The 25,054-nt window shown below is 39.3% G+C and overlaps 1 protein-coding gene across 6 annotated transcripts in view; it reads left to right on the plus strand.

Annotated features, from left to right (window-relative positions):
- The window catches only part of OXNAD1 (oxidoreductase NAD binding domain containing 1), an 87,251-nt gene that overhangs the window by 24,887 nt on the left and 37,310 nt on the right, over positions 1-25,054 (plus strand). For 4 of the 6 annotated variants that reach the window (XM_055381126.2, XM_004033697.4, XM_055381131.2 and 1 more), the window contains 4 exons: positions 4,358-4,499; positions 11,117-11,359; positions 12,126-12,234; positions 12,894-15,611. In XM_055381126.2, the coding sequence (XP_055237101.1) occupies positions 4,358-4,499; positions 11,117-11,359; positions 12,126-12,234; positions 12,894-13,048 (649 nt within the window). In that variant the 3' untranslated portion in view covers positions 13,049-15,611. Of the gene's footprint in view, positions 1-4,357; positions 4,500-11,116; positions 11,360-12,125; positions 12,235-12,893; positions 15,612-25,054 lie in introns of those variants that run through there. The other 2 variants (XM_055381127.2, XM_055381128.2) reach the window with 1 other exon arrangement.

Consider the following 25,054-nt stretch of genomic DNA (forward strand, 5'->3'; position numbering starts at 1 on the left):
CAGAGGGCACTGTAGTTCGGGAGATGAAGCAGCAAAAGTAGCTTATTAATGTATTTATTTTTTAAACATGGAAATAATGGAGATTTTTGTATACCTCCTCTGTGATAGCATATAGCAACTGTGTTAACAAATGCTAACGATAGTCTTTTAAATTTTTGTCTTGTCAGAAATGAAAAGAAAGTTAAAGTATTAATGGAAAAGAGTCAAGTGAAAATAGGTTAAACTTGGCCAAAGACCTTTTCTGGAGCACTTCCAATCCAGAACTGGTTTTTAAACACTTATAATAAATGACTGGAAATGTAAGGCCATAGACTGCAGGAGAATATTTTTTTAAGGTCATAGATCAGATTAGAGAACATCTTTTGCTTTTCTTTTAGGCCTGTATGTAGGTAAGCAACTGGGGAAGGATGATACTTTTTGCTCTTGTGATGGCTGTGAAACACCTAGATTGGATGTTTATGTTTCCCAGATATGGGGATGAGAATTTTTTGTGGTTCTGTGTTCCAATACATTTTTCTTGGTATGTGACTAGGTTTATTGCATTTCCTAGAATCCTCACCAAAAAAGGGTTTCTGTGGCATAGAATTATTGAAAGCTTGAAACCCAGGAGTTCTAGACTACAGGATGTGGTTAGAAGAAAAGAAGGAAACGTTAAGACTTGTGTAACTCAGAGGCCATATCGGCCTATTAAGTCTGTCAAATGCTAGTGGGAGAGTTTTTGTTGCTTTTCTTGACCCTTTTTTCATAGTTTTTAAAACTTAAAAAGACTGTTATGTTGAGATATATTCATATAAAATTCAAACATTTAAAGTATACAATTCAGAGGTTTTAGTATATTAACAGAGTTGTGCAGCTATCAGCACAATCACATTTAGAACATTTTTATCCCAGAAAGAAACTCTGTAATGATTCTTATTCATTCCCTATCCTCCTGCCCGGCTTAGATGACCGCTAATCTATTTTGTCTCTATGGATTTGTCTCTTATGGACATTTTATACCAGCAGAATCATACAATACAGTGTGTGGTCTTTTTGTGATTGGCTTCTTTCACTTAACATGATTTCAGGGTTCATCTATGTTGTAGCCTGTATCAGTACTTCATTCCATTGTATGGATATGCTACATTTTGTTTATATCTTCATTAGCTGATGGACATTTACATTGTTTCCACTTTGGGGCTATTGTGAGTAATGCTGCCATGAACATTCATGTACAAGTTTTTGAGTGAACATACAGTTTCACCTGTCTTGGGTCTAAACCTAGGCATGGAATTGTTGGGTCATACGCTAACTAACATTTTCAGGCACTACTAAATTGTTTTCTAGAGTGGCTGTGCCATTTTACATTCCCACCAGCAATGTATAAATGTTCCAGTTTCTCCAGACCCTAACACTATTGTTTGTCTCTTTGATTATAGCCATCCACGTGGGTGTGAAGTGCCAGCTCATTATGATTTTGACTTACATTGCCCTAATGACTATTGATGTTGAACATCTCTTCATGTGCTTATTAGCCATTTATATATCTTCTTTGAAGAAATATTAATTAAAAGTATTTTGTCAGTTTTTTATTTGGTTGTCTATTACTGAGTTGTAAGAGTTCTTTATATAATCTGAATGCAAGAACCTTAATATTAATAGATATATTATTTAAAAATATTTTTCCCATTATGTAGATTGTCTTCTTAATTTTTTTTTTTGTTTGTTTTTTGAGATGGAGTCTCACTCTGTTGCGCAGGCTGGAGTGCAGTGGCACGATCTCGGTTCACTGCTACCTCTGCCTCCTGGGTTCGAGTGATTCTCCTACCTCAGCCTCCCAAGTAGGTGGGACTACAGGTGCATCTGCCACCATGCCCAGCTAATTTTTTTATTTTTAGTAGATACGGGGTTTTACCATGTTGGCCAAGCTGGTCTCGAACTCCTGACCTCAGGTGATCCACCCACCTTGGCATCCCAAAGTGCTGGGATTTGTATAGGCATGAGCCACTGTGCCTGGCCCTGACTTTCTTGATGATAACATTTGTAGCACAGAGTTTTAAATTTTGATGAAATCTGTTTCTCTATTTTTTTTCCAACCCTTTTGGTTTGGGGTCATATCTAAGAAGCCATTGCCATGAAGTCTTACTCCTGTGTTTTCTTCTAAGAGTTTATAATTTTAGCTCTTACATTTAAGTTTCTGCTCTGTTTTGACTTAATTTTTGTATATGTTGTGAAATAGGGGTCCAAATTCATTCTTTGTATGTGGTTATTCAGTTCTCCCAGTGCCACTGTTGAGTAGACTATTCTTTTGCCATTAAATTGCTTTGGCACCCTTGTCTAAAATCAATTCACCATGAATTTAAGGCTTTATTTCTGGACATTCCGTTCTTTTCCATTGATCTACATGTCTGTCCTTATGTCAGTACAACAGCATTTTCGTTACTGTAGCTTTGTAGTAACTTTTGAAATCAGGACCTGTGAGTCCTACAAATGTAAACTTCTTTTTCAAGATTGTTTTGATGATTATGGGTTCCTCAAATTTCCATATGAATTTTATGATCAACTTGTCAATTTCTACAATGAAAACACCTGGGGTTTTAGTAAGTATTGCATTGAATCTGTGGATCAATTTGAGGAGTATTGCCATCTTAGCAATATTTAAGTCTTCCATGCCATGAACATGGGATATGCTTCCATTTACTTAGATCTTTAATTTTTTTCCAGTGGTGTTTTGTAGTTTTTACTGTGTAAGTCTTACACTTATTTTGTTAAATTTATTCCCAATTATTTTATTCTTTTTTATGCTATTATAAGTGTAATTGGTTTTCTAAATTTCACATTTGGATTGTTCATTGCTAGTGTATAGAGATACAGTTGATTTTTGTCTGTTGATCTTGTATCCTGCAAACTTATTTGAATTTATTAGTTCTAATATCTTTTTAGTGAATACATTAGTATTTTCTATATATGACAGCATACCACCTGCAGCTTCCACCTCTGCAATCTGAATGCCTTTTATTTCATTTTCTTGTTTACTTACTTTGGCTAGAACCTCTAGGACAATGTTGAGTTGGAGTGGTAAAAGTAGACATCCTTATCTTGTTTCTCTTAGGTGGGAAACTTTCAGCTTTTCACCATTAAGTAGGATGTTAGTTGTTCTGATCACGTTTTATTTCATTTTCTTGTTTACTCACTTTGGCTAGAACCTCTAGTACAATGTTGAGTTGGAGTGGTGAAAGTAGACATCCTAATCTTGTTTCTCTTAGGGGGGAAACTTTCAGCATTTCACCATTAAGTAGGATGTTAGCTATGGGTCTTTTGTAGGTGCCCTTTATCAGGTTGAGAAAGTTCCCAATTATTCCTAATTTGTTGAGTATTTTTGTTGTGAAAAAGTGTTGGATTTTATCAAATGTCTTTTCTTGGCTATTGAGATGATCATGTGGGTTTTGTCATTTATTCTACTGAGTGGTGTATTACATTTATTTATTTTCAGATGTTAAACCAACCTTGTATTCCTGGAATTTTTGTACCTAAATTCAGAAGGGATACTGGTCTGTAGTTTTCTTTCAGTGTCTTTGTCTGGCTTTGGTATGAGGGTAATACTGGCCTCATAAAATGAGTCGAGAAGTGTTCTCTTCTGTTTTTGGAATAGATTTTGAAGGATTCGTATTAATTTTTAAATGTCTGATAGAACTTAACAGGATGCCATCTGGACCTGAGCCTTTCTTTTTTTTTTTTTTTTTTCTTGACATGGAGTTTCGCTCTTGTTGCCCAGGCTGGAGTGCAATGGCGCAATCTTGGCTCATTGCAACATCCACCTCCCAGGTTCAAGTGATTCTCCTGCCTCAGCTTCCCAAGTAGCTGGGATTACAGGCATGCGTCCCTACGCCTGGCTAATATTTTGTATTTTTTTTTTAGTAGAGACGGGGTTTCACCATGTTGGTCAGGTTGGTCTCAAACTCCTGACCTCGGGATCCACCTGCTTTGGCCTCCCAAAGTGCTGGGATTATAGGCGTGAGCCACTGTGACTGGCCTGGGCCTGAGCTTTTCTTTGTGGGAAGTTTTAAAATTATTAACTCAATCCTTTAACTTGTTATGGGTCTGCTCAGATTTTCTTTCTTCTTGAGTCAGATTTGGTAGTTTATGTCATTTTAGGAATGTGTGCATTTCATGTAAGTTAGCTAATTTTTTGGCATATAGTTGTTCATGGAATTCCTTTATACTTCTTTTTATTTCTATAAGCTTTGTTATGATATCTCCTTTTATTCTTGATTTTAGTAATTTTTTTCATAGTCTTGCAAAGGTTTGTCAATTTTGTTTAATTTACGAATTTTTAAAATTGCTTCAACAATAATCATTTATTTGGCTTTCTTTTTAGGGTTGATTTCTTTATTCCAGGAGTCTCTGTGGTTGGTGGGTTTTCAATATGCTCCAGTCCCAGACTGCTAGAACAAGAGAGAGTGATAGAATTGGCAGTGAAATACACGAACCACCCTCCTGCCCTCTGGGTTCACAATACGGTAAGCAAACTGCCTGTTTAAACGCGATGATCTGGGTATCTCTGCCACCCACAAAATTTGTGTTAAGCTCATTTGATTCACCTAAGAAACCTGGGCTTGAGTAAAAGGGTACATGCCCAGAAAGAGCTTCTAAGAAAGGTCAAAGAAACTTTGATGCATTAAGTATGAGTTAGAGACTTTGGGATCTGGAAGTATTTTCTGGGTCACCAAATGGTATTCAGTTGAATACTGCTTTAGAATTAAAATATTTTATATTTTAGACAAGTTCTATAAAGTTGGCTCTCTGTGTCATGTAAATGGTAAATCTATAAATCAGATTATTTTGTCCTAACCATCCTAAATAAAGGGAATTAAATTATTATTCTGTCATTTTTGGAGGGGAAACTATCTGATTACATAGTACTGCTTCTTCCCAGAGGTGAGCACAGCTAAATCCACGGTGCCGTTGCCTCTCTATTTCAGCGTCTGGAAAGCTCTTCACTCGGGATTCTGAGAGAGAATCCAATTTGACTGCTGTTAATAACTCTTATTTCACCACAGGGCTCAACACAATCCTACAGAAGCTGCCTGTCATTACCTACTAGAACTCTGATAACAAAGAATGAGCTCAGAACAGATCAGTTACTCGTTGTCTTAGTTTTTGACCCTTCTATCCTTTTCACTTATTGCCTTTTCTATCCTTTTCCTTTCACTTCCTCTTCATTACAAGAGTGTCTTCTATATTTACCAACAACCTCCATCCCAACCAGGCATTTTCTTACCTTCTTTACCAAAAACACATACCAGTATAAATATGGCTTCAAAAACAGCATTTTCCTGTTTCCTGGAAATCACTGAAAATCAACAAAGGAAAAAGAAAACAAAACCTCTATTTTCAGCAAAACTTGGAAACACACTGTAGTATATTTTTAAAGGTTGCAGAGAATTTTTGGGTTTCTGTAGGAGCCACATGGAAATAAGTAGAGGAGAGAGGCCGAGTAGCAAATTTCATAGAGCACCAACAAAAATACATGAGGGAGTGGGGTGGGACTTACAGCTCTTGCCTGCAAAAGAGGGTATGGAAACACAGTTGAGTTTTGTAGCTGTAGAAGGCCTGCCTGAACGCAGCAAGGTTCAGTTAGGAGAGAAGGCACGCAAAGAATCACACAGGCAAATCATGTTTGTGTAGGAACTAATATGTCCTGTAGTAGCTGAAGAGAGCTTTTATGTTGTGAAAACCAGCTAGCTTAGGATACTCTCTGGCCCATCCCCCAATGTAGGACCCTCTTGCAAATAGTCCAAAAAAAAAGCACAGTTCATTTCAATCCCATGAAAGAAATCAAAGAAGACATGAGTAAATAGAGAGATGTACTGTGTTCATAGATTGGAAAACTCAACATAGTAAAGAAGTTAGTTCTCCTTAAATTGATTTATAGATTTAACATAACAATAATCAAAATCTCAATAGGATTTTTTATAGATATGGACAAAGTGATTTTAAAATTTATATGGAACAAAAAAGGACCTAGGATAGCTAAAACATTTTGAAAAAGAAGAATAAAGTGAGAAGAATCACCTTAATCAAATTTAAGACTAAGATAAAGCTACAGCATTCAAAACAGTATGGTATTGGTGAAAGGAGCGAAACACATCAAATAATGTTACAGAATGAAGAGTTCAGAAATTGACATATATGGTCACTTTATTTTTGACAAAGGTGCTAGATTCAATGGAAAAATTGAAAGGCAAAAGGATAAACTTTTCAACAAATAGTTCTGGAACAATTTTGCATCTAGATGCAAAAAACAAAAAAACGAAAAACCAAAAACCTTCAACCTAAACCTAAACCTCATACTTTATATTCAGAATTAACTCAAAACGGATTGTAGATCTAAATGTAAAACATGGTACTATAAAAGTTCTAGAAGAAAATGGGATATTTGGAACTTGAGAGTAGGTAAAATTCTTAAACACAATACCAAAAGCAAGATCCATCAAAAAAAAGGTTGATGATAGGACATGGTCAACAGTAAAACTTTTTCTACAAAAGGCATTTAACACAATTTAAAAACAAGCTACAGACTAGGAGAAAATATTTACAAATCAGATATCTAACAAAGGGCTTGAATCTAGAATATATAAAGAAATCTCAAAAGTCAACAAAAAGAAAACAAGCAACATGACTTTTTTAAATGGACAAAGGATTGAACAGACACTTCAGTAAAAAAGGATATGAGGATGGCAAATAAGCAATGAAAGGTATTGAAACATCGTTAACCCTGAGGGAAATGTAAATTAAAACCATATGTGGTGGGATGCCACTACAGATCTAGTCTAATGTCTAAAATTAAAAATATTGACAATACCAAGCGTTGGCAAGGATGTGGAGCAACTGGAACTCTCATATATTGCTTATATTGCTAGTGGGAATGCAAAATAGTACAGCCGATCTGGAAAGCATTTTAGCAGTTTTGTATAAAGTTAAACATACACTTAACATATGACCCAGCAATACCACTTCTGAGTGTCTTAGAGAAATGAAGGCTATGTTTATATAAAAGCATAACATGAATATTTATAGCAGTTCTATTCATAATTATTAAAAACTTCTAGAAACAACCCAAATGTCCCTCAGCAGGTGAATGCATAACTTGTGATATATTCATACAAGGGAGTATTAAAGAGATGAATTATTGATGCATGCAGCAATGTGGGTGAATCTCAGAGGCATTCTGTTGAGTGCAAGGAGGCAGTCCCAAAAGGTTACATACTGTAAAATCCCATTTTTGTCACATTCTGGAAGACAAAGATATAATGATGGGAAACATCAGTGGTTGAGATTACTGTAAAGGTAGGATCGATAGCACAGGGGAATATTTTCAGGGGGTGATGGAATTAATATATGTTTTGATTTTGATGATTGTTACCCAGATCTATATGTGTGTTAAAATTCATAGAACCATATACCAAAAGAAAAAGATTTCTATTTAGGAAATTTTTAAAATAAGTTTTTAAAAATGTGCAGGAGCAACACAATATATTCTTGTGGTTTACACGTCAAGTTGTGTCTGTCCAGGATAACCCCCAGATGCCTGTGTGGGCATTTCCATTGTAAATGTATCCTGTCACATTTTTACCCTGCAACCTTCTGAGTCTGTCCATCAGTGTGGCCTCAGCTGCCTCATTGCTTTTTGGAGTCTCTGGATTTTCCACTCATTACTGGCTCTAGGTTGCTCCTAGAGGTGCTAAAATATGCTGCTGGGGTGAGAGCAACGAGGTATCTGCATGCCCCTTGCTCAGAGTTGAAATAAGCATAGCCATCCCAGTTCCTAGTGCCATGAACATCTCCCCATCCTCCCTGTTATCCTTAGCTTCTCACGCGACCTGGCCTGGTCCCGGTCCACAGCTTCCTGCTTGGTTTCATGCCTCATTGGCATTTCAATGAAGGAACTTATTCTTACAGGCTGTAGAAGATCTCAAAGTGTTATTGCTTGAATGCACATCCTAATTGTAGTGCCTGCTCTACTCTGCCCAGTGGGAGTTGCAAACAGCCTTTATGAAGTCAGATTTTTCTTGGAATCATTTTCAGGTGGCTATTTTCCTCCTGAGGATTTGTCTTATTAAGCCATTCTAGTGGACAATGGAGGCACGTGAGTGTCTGGGTGGCAGCAGGCTGCACCGTTGAGACATGGAATAAAGTGCCATAAACGTCTTCCTTTATTTTATCTGCTTTGGCTCAAGCTCTTGGCAGGGTAAAGGGTTCTAGACAGCTATTGTGTGCTCAGCTCCAGTTGCTGTGGAAAGGTTGTTTATTTCACAAGTAGAAAATCTATACCAAAATTAGATACATTGCTGTGTAATTGAAGGTAATGTCCTTTTATTCACTTACATATTACAGTGTACAGTACTTTGAGTCTTGTGTTCATGTTACCCTCGCAGTTTTTATTGATCAACAAAAAGACAAAGATGGCTTTTAATTCTTCGCGGATGCTACCAAATCAGAATACAGATCTACCAAAGATTATTTTGTCGTCAAGGATAAGACAGGCTTCTTGAATATTATCTTTCCCTGGGGCACATTTTCTTGCCAACTTTAGAGTTGAAAATACTCTGGTTTCTAAAAACAATAACCTAGAGGCTTTCTTTGTTGTCATTACTAAGCATGCCAAAGATGGCCATTGGAGAAAATTATTTCAGTCTCTTTCACTCTGATTCTTATAGATAAAGAGAGAACTGCACAGGCAAGCAAGAGAGGGAGGGAAGGAGGATATAGGAGATGAAATTCATTGTCATTGTTAGGCAGAGCCTCTTGTCTCTTAAATTCTATTTTTGAGACTTGAAAGAATATTTTAAAGCACTTTGGTAGCCACTGTAGCAGTTCCTAGATTTTAGTTATTCCTAACTGAATGCTCCCTTGCTGCTAATTTCTTTTGTCAAAAATGAAAACCCACTTATCACCATTTATGTAAAAATCTCCCACATATTTAAAATAGTTAGGTTCAGACATTTTTTCCCCTGAAAGAGTATCCATTCATTTAACAGTTCTTTACCAAAAAAGACATGTTTTTGTGAATTCAAATAATTTTCATTTTTCTTAGATATTCTCTAAATTTAACTCATCTTTAACTTGCAGAGACCAAATTAAATTCATGTCCAGAAGTACCTACTGCTCACCTGACATGCAAGGTGCCAAGGTGTGAATGCTAAGGGTTTGGTTCTCAAAAAGCATGCGATGTGTTATTACTTCTTAGGAGCGCATTCATTTAGTTGATTTATGCCAGGAACGTGTAATGGGAGAAACCTATGCTCTTAATACAAGTTTCTTTATTCCTAGAATCTGTTTTTTAGTGACAGGGAAGAAGGAAGCTGGTATTGCCAGCATTTTTTCTTTTGTGACAGCTGCAATGACCAAAATTCCTTCTTATGTAGAGCCAGATACTCGGGAGTTCCACCCACTGTGAGTCAGTTCATGTTTACACCAACCCTGTGAGGTGGGCAGTGCAGGTGCTGGTACCCATTTTCCAGGGGTGGCAGATTAGGCTCAGAATTTAAGGGACTTGCTGGATTTCATAGGGGCTATGATTAAAATTCAGTCTTTTGACTCCTAGATCAGTGGTTTTTTTCCAAACAAGGGATTACCAACTCGGTCAGATCCAATGCTCCTTTCTAGAACTGTCCTGAAATGAAAGTCATAGTTAATGTAATGTACCCATAGGTTTTTTTTTAAATAACATAATTCTCTAACTAATACAAAGGAGAAATAAAAGAAAGTGATCCATAATCAAAGAATATGTATTTTAAAATATAAATGGTTAGGCAGATCTAACTGGAAGATAGAATGAAGTAATCAGATGGCTATTCCTAAACATAGAATCACCGTGAATACACTGTCTACAGATGCAGATGATAAAGATGTGTTGTGTGGGTGACACATGTCACTAAGTGGAATGTGGTTTTCCAGAACAGTGAACATGCTTGGTTAAGTTCTGAACACAACAAAGTGTAATCTACATTGTGGCTACTGAGTTTATTTGTAAAATGAGCTAGAGTCTAGTCTCAGATCATTATAAACCAGTTTTCACCTACAAGAACGTCTTTTGGGCCATTCACAAGTCATTGTGCAGGACAGTCTTGTGCATTGTAGATAATGGTGTGCTGGCAAACCAGCTATCTGAATTTATCTGAGTTGTATCATTTGCTGATTTCTGTGCTGTAAGTACTCCTACAATGGCTGATTTCAAACTACCAGTAGGAACTTTCTTACAAAATTCCTGTAGATTTGACCACCAGCTTAGTAGGAGCCAGCTCTGGGAAACCACGAATTTTGTAGGATCTCTAGCATCTCTGGCCCTGCCGTTTAAATGCCAGTTGGATTCCCCAAATCATTGTGACAATAAAAAATGTCATCACAAGTTTCTCAAACACCTTCATCAGAAGCAGTAGCACCCCCACTGAGAAAAACAGTACATTCAACTCTGATGGTATTACGGGCATAAGTGACCTCACCAAATAGGTGCTTTATCTAGATAGGTCTATGTGATACTCCCTAGTATGAAGCCTCTGGCTGCCTGTTCTTGTTTCTCTAGGGAGACAGGAACAGCACTGAACAGTACTACAGGGCTGGTCTAAGCCTGTAGAGCTGGTCTGGCTGTGCCTTACTGAGGATCAAGAAGGAGCACCAGTACTTACACTTTTCAGCCTTGATGAACCCAGGGCAGGCAGTCTAGTGACATTTGCCACATCCTGTTTCTCTCAGCTTTGGTTAGAATACAGGAACACAACTCAGATAAAGGAGACCCATACTTCAGAGCTGTCCCCTGCCTTTGAGTCCATTGCCTCTTTCCTCAATCCAGTTCATCGCCTAAGAAGTTAACAAATGGTGAAATCACTGAAGCACATCTCCTTTTCTCAGTATTGGAATGGCTGTTCATTATGGATTACGAAGGTGGATTAGCCTGTGGCCTATAAAATGAGCAAGTGGAATCAATTCACAGGGCATTGGGAAAATTGGGAGCAAGCTACAAAAATAGTCCTAAATACTGATAATACAGGAGATAGACCCAGTTTTATTAAAGTAGAACATTTGGTTTAAGACCTGTGCTACAAAAGACTAAAAGGTCTTTTCTTTCCTGCCTTAGTGTACACTTGACTGTGAAGTGGCTGTGAGAGTGGGTGGAGAGTTCTTCTTTGACCCTCAGCCTGCGGATGCCTCTAGAAACCTCGTGTTGATTGCAGGAGGAGTCGGAATTAACCCTCTGCTTTCCATCCTGCGGCACGCAGCAGATCTCCTCAGAGAGCAGGCAAACAAAAGAAATGGATATGAGATAGGAACAATAAAACTATTCTACAGTGCAAAAAATACCAGCGAACTCCTGTTTAAGGTAAGGGAGGTATAGCTTGCTGTAAGCAAACTTGTGTAGTGGTATTAATTGTTCATGAAAGTTTTTTCTCTAGGTTTTCTCTGCAAAGGTTCAAACAAAAGGCTTTGCAAGATTTAATCATGCTCAAATGAGAACTAACCAACACACCTTACCCAAGACAAGTAAAACTGCTAGTGTTGAAGAGGCTAGCAGTTAGGTGACAGGAAAGGGTAGGTTTTGGTGGGATGGAATCTGGAGGTTAGATGAACAGAAAAGTCACAAGGGTCCCGAGATTCCAGTCAAGAGACCTACAGTGGACTAGTGTATCACAGGAGTAGGTAAGACTTAGACAGTTTGGACCCAGCTGGGTAAATGAAACCCCCGTCAGTTGCATCTGTTTAAACTAAGTGCATTTGATGAAGAAAGCTTTCACTGGGGATTGCTTTGCAGCTGCAGGAATGAACAAAAGAACAGAAACAGTTAAAAGACACAACTGTGGTCAGTGAAACTGCTGCTTAATTGCCAATGCTTGAGAAAAAGGAAAAAGAAAAAACTCCCGGAGAGTTGGTAATATGCTTGTTAGCATATTCAGATTTCAATTAAAGCCAAATAGCCCTCTGTAGTCTGAATGCTCTGGCCTGCTAGGCTGCAAACAATATCTCTCTAAGTAGAGAGCGAGAGCGGCAGACGTGTGCAGAATGGGAGTTGAGGTTCAGCGTCAATGGTTGTGCACATCTGTTTTGATTTTTTAAAATTGTAGTGTGACCAAATATGTTTGACATTCCAGAAAAATATCCTTGATTTAGTAAATGAGTTTCCTGAGAAGATTGCATGCAGTTTGCATGTTACAAAACAGACTACACAAATCAATGCGGAACTCAAGCCATACATCACGGGTGAGTCCCCTAAAGATATTTTGACTATCTCCATGCAGTTATTTGATGGACACACCAGTTGGTTGAGCGTAGATGCTTTATTGTTGGAAGCTGCTGGCTGGGAATGTCACTGTCTGGGGAATTGGGATGATTCCTCATGGAAAAATGGATATTTAGTTGGATTTACTCATTATATACAGGTTTCCTATTGCCTGTGTTAAAAGTGTACTTTTCACACTTTTTAAGAGGCCTTTGCATCATCACTGTAGTGTACATACAAATAATTTATATTCCAGATTTGGCTGAATTGATTCCATTTGCCATTAATGGTCATTTAAACAACTCATAATTTCCTCTGAAAGGATTTTTATAAAACAGTTACTTCCTTTGCTGAAGGCAATTTGTATCTCCATCAAAGACCAGTAAGCTAGCTGGCCCTTTCTGCAGAGTGCATTACGATGAGCTTCCCACTTTGCTTGCTTAGGTTTAGGAAGCCTGGAGATGCACTCTGCTTGGGTCTGGGCCCAGATGCCAATAGGAGCCATACTGTGAATGGCTTAAGAAGACTAGACTCACTGAACTTGCAAATAAACACTGTATCTGAATTGTGGTTAGTCCTTCCTCATTTGCTGATACAACCATGTCTGGCTTAATTTGGTGTTTATTCTGGTTTTTGGTAGAAGGAAGAATAACGGAGAAGGAGATAAGAGATCATATTTCAAAAGAGACTTTGTTCTATATTTGTGGCCCACCTCCAATGACAGACTTTTTCTCCAAGCAACTGGAAAATAACCATGTACCCAAAGAACAGATTTGCTTTGAGAAGTGGTGGTAGGAGGCAGACAAAGGCAGAAAAAATAAAGAGGTGAGATCTACTCAGGAGAGCTCCTGTCCTTTGTGGCATGATTAATTTTTTTTATCTCTACTTGAGTTGTCTTATTTTTTAAGACTATAAACTTAGTGACCAGCTGGATAATAAAAGCCAGCTGGCAGACTTAAATGATAAACTTTTTGCAAAGACCTCAGTGATCAAACTATTTTTTACTATACTGATTTTCTGTTATTAACAACGATTTAATTGTCTCATGATGTACCATGATTGGTCAATATAGATTTTTCTTCTGTCTTTAGGCAAAAAAAAAGATATATACTTATGTCTAATCATAGGAAAATGTGATTTTTGAGTATAAAATGTGGGCTAGCTTTAAATTATTTGACAGCCATCTATATATCTTATGTTTAATGAAATTATAATTTAAATACAATCTTAATAATTTTACTTTGAAAATTCTTTTTATTTAATGCCTTTGTTTACTGTACCATGGCCTACAGTCTTATTTGGTCCATCAAAGTTAAGTTTGGACATGGAAAATTGTTAGGAAAAGTGCTTTAGGGAGTTAAATATCCAGCATATTTGCTTTCTTGTTAATGAATATCCTAAGTGTGTATCCTGACTAATTGTTAGTTTCTTCTCAAATGAAACCCTTTCTGTGTCTTGGCTGTCTGCCTTAACGCTGTAGGAGGCAGCTTCTTGCTTGGGACAAAGGCACTGGTGATGTGTTCCATGTTGAATCTGCCTTCAGTGCCTGGGCTGGCTTGCTATGGAAATGTGCTTAGCATTGATTAGGAGGTAGAGAGCTGTTTTAAATCCTGCTTTTCTACTTTTTATTTCACTCATTTGCCAGAATTGTTCTTGGCACCAGCAGCTCCTTAACATATAGTTGTTGAATGACTGAAAGAAAGCAACTAATGTTTTAACTCCTTGCTAAGTCTGAGATTGGGAGGCAGTCCCCTAGAGTGGATAGAAAGAATGGTGGAGCCTCATCCCAAAGCTGCTCTGATGAAACTGCTAGAAAGCAGATTGTAGTTCTTTGTTTAGATTTTTAAAAATCCAAAAGAAGTCCTGACTGAGGCCAGGCCATTCCTTTTATAACAAGTAGTCCTGGGCCCAAGGTTGCCTGCATAGAGATCACAGGAGGGTGAAGGGAGCCTGGGAAGAAGGACAGATAAGTGCTGGAGACCTAGGAGCTCCAGTTGAGATTCTGTTCTGGAGCGGATGAGAGAAGACAGGTTACCCTTTCTTATCTTTGTTGTTGCAGGCCTCCCAGGGACTTGTGGGCTTGAACAGATATGATTCATGGGACCTGAAGGTGACTCTAGCTTCTGCCCAGTTTTGAGTTTTGTCAAGTTTTAAGCAGAGATCATTTGTCAACTATTTTGATCCCATCCCAGATTTGAATTTGGGGAGGAAGGGAGGAGCTATTGACCTGGGAGGAGCTATTGACCTGATGGGAATATCATAATCCATTCAAGGAAATGGTCATCAGTACCTCAGAGGTGAAGGGAATATGTGAAGCTCTGGATCACTACAAGGAGCCCTGACTTCAAGGAGCCCTGACTTACCAGTTGACCCCAAAGTGCCCAGGCTGAGGGCATAGGAGCATGATGAGATGCAAGGATGTGGGATTATCAAGGGGCACTTCTACCAACTGGTGAAGGCAGTCTGCGGGGCAGGACACCTAAAGGTATACGGAAAGTACCTAACCCAGGCCTCTCTGCATTAGGAGTGGAGGTGCAAAGTGAGCATCTCCAGTGCAGCATGGGATGGGAAGATAGGGAGGTGTCGCCCACTGTCTCGGTTTAGCCAGCACCATGGCTGGCTGTGTGCCTGCTACTGTCAGAGAGCAAGGGTCATCTGTCCTGCCCAGCTATGCCTGCCACCCTGTTGCTGACTCAGTATTGGCAGAATTGCTGAGATGGGCCAGGTCATCACCTTTGCCTGCAGTGTTCATCCTTTCAGTGCCATTATTCTGGGGCTAAGTGCTGAAGAACATTTTCTGGTCTAGCCGAGAATGTCCTCTTGCTCTTGCCTGCCAGGCCTGTCCAGATCTTTTTGGTACTTAAATTGAGCTAACTCCAGCCAGAGTGGCTTGGAATTCATAGTGCGGTGGCTCAGAGTATAGGCTCGAAAGCCCTTGAGCCAGATTGCCTGGGTTCAAATCTCACCTATACTACTTACTAGGTAGATGACCTTGAGCAAGTCACTTAACTGCTCTATGCCTCATTTAAAATTACATACAACTACATGTAAAAGGGAGATGATACTGCTGCCTACCTACCTACATGATAGGGCTGTTACGGGGATTGAAGGTGATCATACCTGTAAAGTGCTTGGCAGAACACTGCATGAGTGTGTTGTCGTTATTAATTTGCTATTCCTTGTCCTATTCAGAAAGGATTTCAAGAGGCTGGATGCCTTAGATGTGGTCTAACTTGAAACCTTCATGTGGGTGTGCGTCTGTCTTGTTTATTGCTGTGCCAGGCACAAAATAGGTATTTCATAAATATTTGTTATATGCTCAGAGTTGATAAGCTGGATTAAAGTGACTTCTTAAGGATCCTCTGGCTCTATGAGTTTGAAAAAATGTTTCTTCTTTTGACATAAGACCCTTTCACAGCCTACTCAAGAGACTAGGTTGGTCTGATATTTGTATCTTTCTCAGATTTTATTTATATTTTTTCAAACATACGACAAAGTAGAGGTAGTAAAATGACTTCTCATGCATCCATCACCCGGCTTCCATGGCTAGCAGCATTCTGTTTTTGTCAGCCCTCAGCTTCTTTGTGGGGGTGTTCTTCTTGCTGGTGTGTTTTCACGCAAAGCCTAGCAATTGTATCGTGTCACTTCTAAATTCTTCAATATATATTTCTAACAGATACATCACCTCAGCACAACCACAATGTCATCATCATACCTAACACAAGTGACAATGATTCCTTAATATCCTCTAAGACCCTTCTGTGTTGTTTCCTCATGGCCTCAAAAGTCCGAATATTGCATTAGGTTAATGTCTTTTAAGTTTATTTTAATTAATGGCACACTCCTTACACCCCCTACACATATACATGGACACTTTTTTTCCCCCGTGATTCATTTGTTAAAGAAACTGACTTATTTGTTCTGTAGGCTTTCCCACATTTTGAACCTGGCCTATTGTATCCTCAGGGTGTTGCTTGATCCTCTCTCCTCTGTATTTCATGTAAACTGGTAATTAGATTTAGAACTTGTTTATATTCAGATTCAAGATTTTTTTTGCAAGCCTGTATTATAAAGTGGTGTGCTTCCTGTGGCATCACATGAGGCATATAATGTCTGTCCCACTTTTAATGCTGTTAAGATGGATCAGTGGTTTCAGCATTTGTCAGCCTGGTTCATCCAATATAATGGTCTTCATCAAACTTTCACCTAATTGTTTTAGCAGCCATTGATCATTGCTGATAGCTATTTTTTCATTAAGGATTAATTATCCATTTCTGTTATTCTTCCTGTATATATTGTCTGTGATTGTTCCATATAGAACTTTCCCTCATCAGCTTTGATTCCCCTAAATCAGCTTTGATTCCCCTAAAATGAGTCTGTAAAGAAAAGGCAGTATTGATGCTTGATTTCTTTCCTTTTATCAGTTAGCATACTATGAGTTGGTGCCTTAGCAACCTTTAGACGACCAGTGAGATTATTTGAAGTATCATTATGAACTCATGACTTTTTATACATTTGTTTTCATCCATTACAGTCAATTTTTTGATGTTCAGCTTGTTTTAGGTCGCCCCTGCTGTGTCAGTGGTTCACACTCAATCATGATGGTTGATGAGGTTCGGGGCTCTTAACGTGCAAAAAGTTCTCTAACAAACAGGTAGGAGGAAAAGGAGATGAGTGTGGTGTTAAGAAGCCTCATGAAGAAAGTGTTTCATAGAGGATGGATTGGCTAGCTGTGTCATGCTGCTAATAGGACAGGAAAGATGAGGTCTGATGAGTGATCATTGAGTGGCTATTGATTTGGCAACTGGTCCAGTCATTGGTGATCTTGATAAGATGGATGGTGGGAGTGAAAACAGTGAAATAGGTTTAGGAGTAATTGAGAGGAAATCAATTATAATGAATATAGATAATAGTTTTAAAGAAGTTTACTATAAAGAGAAGAAAAAAGATGGAATGGTAGCTGGAAAGGGAAGTGGGGTCAAGAAGTAATTTTAGATTTACAGAAGAGTTGCAAAGACAGGGTTCCTCTATATCCTTCATCCAGCTTCCCCAAATGTTTAACGTAGTTGTGGTATATTTATCAAAACTAGGGAATGAACAGTACAGCTAAATTGGTACAGTACTATTAACTAAAGCACAGTTTGTTTTGTTTGTTTTGTTTTTTTAAGAGGAGTGAAATAACAGCCTGATTGTATGAAAAACCATGAAAGAGTAATTCAGTGGGACTCAGTTAGGGATGTGACACCTTCTTCTAGAGGATGATGTATTAACTTTTATTGAGCATCTGCTATGTGCAGTGACTGAGCTAGACATTGAAGATAGGAACGTATAAGACAAAGGTTATCTTAGGAACAAGTTAAATACTTTGGGAAACTTTTTTTTTTTTTGTAAGTCTAAGTGATAAAGGTATCTTCTGGAAATAACTGAGTTACACATTGAGAACATTTCGACAAAATTGAAAGTGGAAATGCTCTGGGGCAACATATTTTTTTGCACCTATCACTGTTTGAAAGAGAAGCTATAGCAAATGGATGACTGGATGAGTCACTGGAATGATGGATCTTAGGGGCCCAGGGGTAGCAGAGTGGGAAAGGCTGCACCCATGCTCTGGAGGGTAGGAGGATTGTTATATGGGACTCACAGCACAAACACGTGTGGATGCAGTGATTGATTGTCAAATGATCCAAGGGCATGTCTCGTTGCTCCTATTTTTTTTTTTTCCTGTCTGAATGGAAAACAGCAATTTCCTCCATTCCTGGTTATTGCAGATGATCTGATAATTTAACCTGAGAGCCGTTTTTTCATTTTATGTTATTTTAAAACTCAAAAGAAGTATACTGTTCTCATCTTAAACAGTGAGATGTCTGGTCTTTAATATTACTCTTTCTTAACATACAATATTTAAAACTCAAAAGAAGTATACTGTTCTCATCTTAAACAGTGAGATGTCTGGTCTTTAATATTACTCTTTCTTAACATACAATAAGCTAGCAGTGTGGTGGTGACATGTAGATACCTCCTAATGTGCCATAAAATCAAGGCATGCATTTTAAAATGTTTCGTGCCCAGGAATCCAAACTTCTATAGTTGTTGAGCAGCCATCTTCATATGGTCTGTTCTGAATTCTTAAAACCTGCAGGAGCTCATCAGCCTAACCTGGCCCCTTCCAGCTCATCCCCATGTCCTATTTTGCTATATTTGAGCATAACAAGATTTTATCTCTTCTTTTTTAAAAATTAATTACCTAATAATAATTACCTAATAAATATGACCAAAAATTGTTAATTTTTTAATTACCTAATAAATGTGACCACAAATATTAAATAAAATTATATAGATTAAAATGCTGAAGTTCTCTTCTCCCCCATCCTATTCCCTTGCCTAGAAGGAACTTCTGTATAAAAAACTTGCTGGGTATCTTTATGGTATATTAATCTTGTATACATATACAACTGTGGGTACCTATACAACTATGTATCTCATTCTTTTAATACACTTCAAATTCTTGCTATATACCATAATATACTTAACCATATCTCCATGATGGACATTTAAATTGTTTGGAGTTTTTGGCTATTACAAGCAACATTGCAGTAAACCTGTTTGTATAATTTTTCTGCACATACTCCTGTAGAATTACTAGAAGTGCCATTTCTGAATAAAAAATTGACGAGTATTGCCAAGTTACCCTATAAAATGCCTAATCAGTTTATATTCTAACAGGGTATGAAAGTGCCCATTTCTGGCCAACATTATTAAGTTTTTTTTTTTCCCCCTAATCAGTTAGATGAAAGGTGATTTTTTTTTAACAATTTTCTGATTGTTCCATAGCATTTTTTTTTTCCTAAGGTATTTTAGCCATCCTTATTTCTTCTTTTCAGAATGGTATATTCCTGTTGTATATCCATTTTGATATCTTACTGATTTATAACCCTTTATAAAAATAGAATGAGTGCTAATCCTTTGTTATGTGTATTACAAATATATATTTTTTTCCAGTCTGTTACCAGTTCCTGAATTCTGTTTGTTGTAACTGAGTTTTAGAGTTATATATAATCATATATGTTGGTCTTTTCCTTCGGCTTTTATGGATATATTTTCTTCTGATACTTCTATAGAATAAAACTCCAATTAGGCCTGTCTGTCTTAGAGACTATAGAAGCCCAGAGAGAAGAAACAAAAAATGAGGCAGATTGGTTGGCTGTGTGGGATGGTGGGAGGAACATGACACCAGGCTTCAAGAGACCTAAATCATGCCCATTCTACAACTTGTTTCCTGTGTGACTCATTCCACCTCTCTCAAACCTGCTTTCCTTATCTGTCGCTGTGGGTAGGACTATGCAATTTAAAATTCCTTTCAGCTTTACCTTTCTATAATTTCATGATAGAAAAATGGGCCTTAGAGATCAAGGTTGACTATACTGAGAGATGTCTAAGGAGTATCTTAACTCTCTTCAAATATTTTATTGATTCTTGGGATGACTATTGTTTGTATCTCTGGGGTTGACAGAATAAGAAGACATTGTCTTGGACTGAAGCAAGGGAAAAGTTTGGTTTGATACAGGGGACTTTTGGACTATACTGCTGATTAAATTCTGGAGTCAGGGCTCAAGAGAAATAGTGGAATTACCGTTAGTAAGAAATAAAACTGACATTTGCCCATTGGGGCTTAAGGTGTACTTGACTGAGACAGGGACTGGATTGATAGTTCCCCAGGTAAGTGTTTTAGACAGTTATTAACTTAGGCATTTTGTGGATCTAGAAACTGGTAGGTTTGCTAGTTGTTCTTTTCTTTCTTCTAAGTTGATTCTCTTTTTTTTTTTCATTGAACAATCAACAAGATAGGAGGTACCCAGGACTGAAGGTTCATGAAATCAGAGGTCCATTATAGGAAGCATTTTAATGCTCACCCTAATAAGTGAAATATATTTCTTACTATCTTTAAGCCTTTATATTATTTAGAGGCCACAGAAAAATCCAAATCCAAACTGAACTTAATGACTAGTGAGCAACACATTTAAATACACAAGTATAAGTTTTACCGCATTAAAGGATGAAAAGCCAGTCAGCAACATGGGATCATGTTTTAAAACTGTCTCTGGATGAATGAATATCTCTACTCTTTCTTCAAGACCCGGTCCCTACAGTTGACAACCAGGGTGGTTCTCCACCAATTCCTGGCTCAGGGCTTTGCTGGAATTGCCAACATTACCATTAGAAATCATTTGGGGCTGGGCGCAGTGACTCATGCCTGTAATCTCAGCACTTTGGGAGGCCAAGGTGGGCAAATCACCTGAAGTCGGGAGTTCAAGACCAGCCTCACCAACATGGAGAAACACCGTCTTTACTAATAATGTAAAAATTAGCCGGGCGTGGTGGTGCATGCCTGTAATCCCAGCTACTCGGCAGGCTGAGGCAAGAGAATTGCTTGAACCTGGGAGGTGGAGGTTGTGGTGAGCCGAAATTGTGCCATTGCACTCCAGCCTGGGCAACAAGAGCGAAACTCAGTCTCCAAAAAAAAAAAAAAAAAAGAAATCATCTGGGAGAATTCCCACTCTGCCCGTCAGACCCAAGACAAGATAGTTCCCTTTGCACTCCCACATGCCTACCATGGCACCTCCCCAAGAGCTGCTTTCTGTTGCCACACAACTCCCTCCCTCCCAAAAAGAAAGATGTAGTTCTTTGGGTCTTTTTTTAAAATTATTATATATTTTTTTCAAGACGGAGTCTTGCTCTGTCACCTAGGCTGGAGTGCAGTGGCATGATCTTGGCTCACTGCAACTTCTGCCTCCTGGGTTCAAGTGATTCTCCTGCCTCAGCCTCCCGAGTAGCTGGGATTACAGGCACATGCCACCACGCCTAATTTTTGTATTTTTAATAGAGACAGGGTTTCACCATGTTGGCCAGGCTGGTCTTGAACTCTTGACCTGGCCTCTTTGGGTGTTAAGAAAGGTATAAAGACTTCACTTTTAGTGACTTTGTCTAATGTTGAATGTGTCAAACTCTGAAAACTAATCCATGCAAGAGGTTCTGGAAAAGTTCCAGGCAATATCACTGGAGTATTTATTACTCTGAGGAAATGCCTTTGATAAGGACAGGGTTGGTAGCTTCAATACCTCCCTCATTCCCCAATCATTTGCAAAATCCAGTCACTTTTGCTTCTGAATAACTCTCACATCTGTCCCCTTCTTTGCTAAGATTCAAGCCAGCAGCCCCCTCCTAGACTAAAGCACTAGCCTCTGCAGCATCTCTGGGATCCCTGCATTTTCCTCATTCAGCAGCCAGAAAGATGTTTTAAAAAAATGCAAATCTGATGTCATCAGTGGCCTCCTATTAAGCCTTACAACAAGGGCCAGAATCCTTACCATGGTTCACGAGGCCCTTCTGCATTGCTGTCTTCTCAGCACCTAGCACAGTTGTGTAGGAATTTTAAAATGTGTGTCTGTTTAACAAATCATTTGATCCCCTCATCCCCACATAAATGCACAGGTCTCTCCCGTAGCCTGGCTTCCTCTGCTGGAGGGACATGCCACTGTTTTGCAAGGGCTGGGGAAGCAAGCACCAGCCAGGTTCAGAGCCATTCATATGCAGCCAGGGTTTATTTTCTTAGTCTAGCCACTGAAACGATTGTTATCAACAGGAACCTGTGGTGAACATCACTTTGCTTCCTTCTCTGGCAACAGCTGCCTCAGAAACCTAGCCAAAGGCTCATTGGGTCTTGTCCTTAGATCTCATGTCCACACACTTCCCTGTTCAAAACTCTAGGAGCCAGGTACAGGAAACCCAGCCTCTCCTGGGAAGCTGCATCAGTGGTTTTGGCGGGTCATAGTGCAGGCAGAGCACTAATCACCAGGGGCCCACCCTGCACTACTCACGCAGTTGGCCTCCAGCACTTCCAGCAGGGCTCTTGGAAACAAGATCTGTGGCAACAACTGGGAGTCAGTGCCGAGCTTCTCCTGGCCACACACACCAGTCATCCTCACCCTTCCCGTCTTGCCAGTCCTTTCAGGACTTGATCTTCAATCTTAGGCTGCTGTGAGGACAGAGCCCAGACTGTGTGCTCCCTGCAGCACAGTGCCCGTATGCCAGCTACGAGCTCAGCTAGAGTGGGTTGCACGAGTCGTGAGTTTTGGGTCAACCTATTCCTACTAATAAGCACTGTCTACACCTGAGAGCTATTCCTGAACGATTTTGTGGTTTAGAGAGGGCCATGATGAATATGTTTAGAGTACTGACAAAATGTGCTTCATAAGAAATAAATTAGAATACCTCCTGCTAATGTTTTTGGAAGCTGCTCCCATCAAGCATCAGCAACTCTAGTGAAGCATGGTCAACCTGGAGATCTGAAAAAATCAGACAGGCATTTGACTAATGTTTACCTTTTTGTTACTTATAAACCATTGATAAATAATTTAAGACTTTATAAATATTATTACAGTATTTCTGTTAAGATGGGATATACTATGCTTCAGTAGCCAATAAATCTCAAAATCTCAGTGGCTCACCTTAGCAAAGGTTTATTTAACGCCCATGTCAAGATCCATCTTTTTTTTTTTTTTGACAGGGTCTTGTTCTATTGTCCAGGCTGGAGTGCAGTGGTGTGCCCACAGCTCACTGCAGCCTCGACCTCCTGGGCTCAAGCAATTCTCTCACTTTAGCCTCCCAAGTAGCTGGTACATGTACCACCACACCCAGCGGATTTTTTTTTTTTTTGCAGAGGCAAGTTCTTGCTATGTTGCCCAGGCTGGTCTCGAACTCCTGAGCTCAAGCGATCCTTCTGTCTCAGCCTCCCGAAGTGCTGGGACTATAGGCGTGCGCCACCACACCCAGCCTCATGGTCCATCTTGAACTGTGCTGAGGGTGTTGGAGATGATGGGCTGGGAGTCCCTGAAGCTTTTATCAGACCTGCTCCTGTCTCATTGCCAGAACCAGTCTCATGGCCCAAACTGCAAGAGAAGCTGGGGAGTAGAGGATATACTTCCATGGATATTGGGTGGGCACTAACAGTATCTGCCACATTGATTACCTATCAGCATGTGATTAACTGCTACCCACAGAGTACTTACCATGGACCAAGCACTTTATTCACATCTTATTAATCCTCACAAAAATCCAAAGAGGTGGGTGCCATTTCACCCCATTTCACACTTGAGGCGATTGATGCTCAGAGCTGTGAAGAAACTGAGGAGGTTACACATGTAGACTGGGTCTAGTTAGCATCCTCACCAGCTCTGTCTGATTCCAAAGCCCAGCTGGGCTTTTCCACTACACCAAGCCCAAAACAGTGTTACTACTTCATTAACATAGATTTCCTCAGGCTTTCCATATGTCAGTATTTTGACCTTGTGGCTATATGCACTTCAGAGCAATGCACCTGCCTTTCTTTAAGCAGATTAGATAAGAATTCTTCTTCCTCCCATCATTGCCCTGCCAGTGGTGCTAAACTTCACCCACTACCCTCTCCTGAGCCTCTGCAGGTGAAGTAGTTGAAAACAGCTTCCCAGTGAAAGAATCTGGATTCAGCCACAACATCGTAGGAATGCCACATTTCAATCACCTGATAACCACCTGATCACAGTGGGTTTGCAGGACTCCCCTGCAAACCCACTGTGACAGCTGCAGCCTCACAGACTTAACTGCCAAGTGCACAAGCTTCCTCATGCCAAACACTGTATGTCTTTGTGGCTTTTACTGTCCGTGGGACCTGGTCAGTGCAAATGATGGCTTTTTACCCTATTGGCAATCACAGGGAACTTAACATTTCCTTCAGAAATGCCTCCACTTGAAATGTACATGCAGGATGTTGAGAATGGATTTTAGGGCCTTGATTATTTACCACTTGTAGAGAGCATTTTATTTCACAAGCTGTGTTTCAACTGACAGAGACCCTGTGGCCAGTGGTATTCAACTTTGGCTGCACCTTAGAGTCCTCTGGGAGCTTTTAAAAATCCTGATGCCCACGCCACTCCCCAGATCATTCATTCACAAGCTCTGCGGGCGAGCCCCGGCATCAGGATTTTGTATAGCTTCCTCAGTGATTTCAAGCTGCTGCTAACTTAACAACCTCCACTGTAGACTGATTTTTGCCAGAATCAGCAGGGTGTAGAGAAGCAAGGGAGAAAAAACAAGACCTTTAGGAACTGTTAGCCTGACACTAGGGCCAAACTCTCTTGAGGAATTCAAATTATTGTCACCTTTAATTTTTTTCCCCCATAGCAAATACAGCCAACATAAATGTCAATTAATTAATTGAAAAATGTACCCAAAGCTGAGCAATGTAAGGCCCTCTAGCCTGGAACCGTTTGCTTTTCAAAGTTGAGTGTGGTGTTTTTGTCCTGGCCTGTTGCTGACTAGCATATATTTTTAAAATCATGATCCTTTAAGATATGTGCCAAGAGATAATGTTTTTATTAAATCAAAATGCTGTATAGATATTGACTTAGTTTTGGAAAATGTCATTAAAAAATAGTTGTTTTCTCTTTGAACAGGGCCTTCAACCTCTTTAAGCTCTGAGGGTTGGGTGGGGAGTTTGTCAAGAAGAAAAAGCTATGTGATGTGGCTGTACAAAGGTTTTACATTTTGCTCTATAAAAATACATTACAAATGTTTGTGGTTTTTTTTGTTTTTGTTTTGTTTTTCTGAGATGGAGTCTTGCTCTGTGCCCAGACTGGAGTGCAGTGGTGCAGTCTTGGCTCACTGCAATCTCTGCCTCCCAGGTTCAAGCAATTCTCCTGCCTCAGCCTCCCGAGTAGCTGAGATTACAAGCACCCGCCACCACGCCCAGCTAATTTTTAGTAGAGA

Source organism: Gorilla gorilla, chromosome 2 (genome assembly GCF_029281585.2).
Source record: "Gorilla gorilla gorilla isolate KB3781 chromosome 2, NHGRI_mGorGor1-v2.1_pri, whole genome shotgun sequence".
Classification (NCBI taxonomy): Eukaryota; Metazoa; Chordata; class Mammalia; order Primates; family Hominidae; genus Gorilla; species Gorilla gorilla.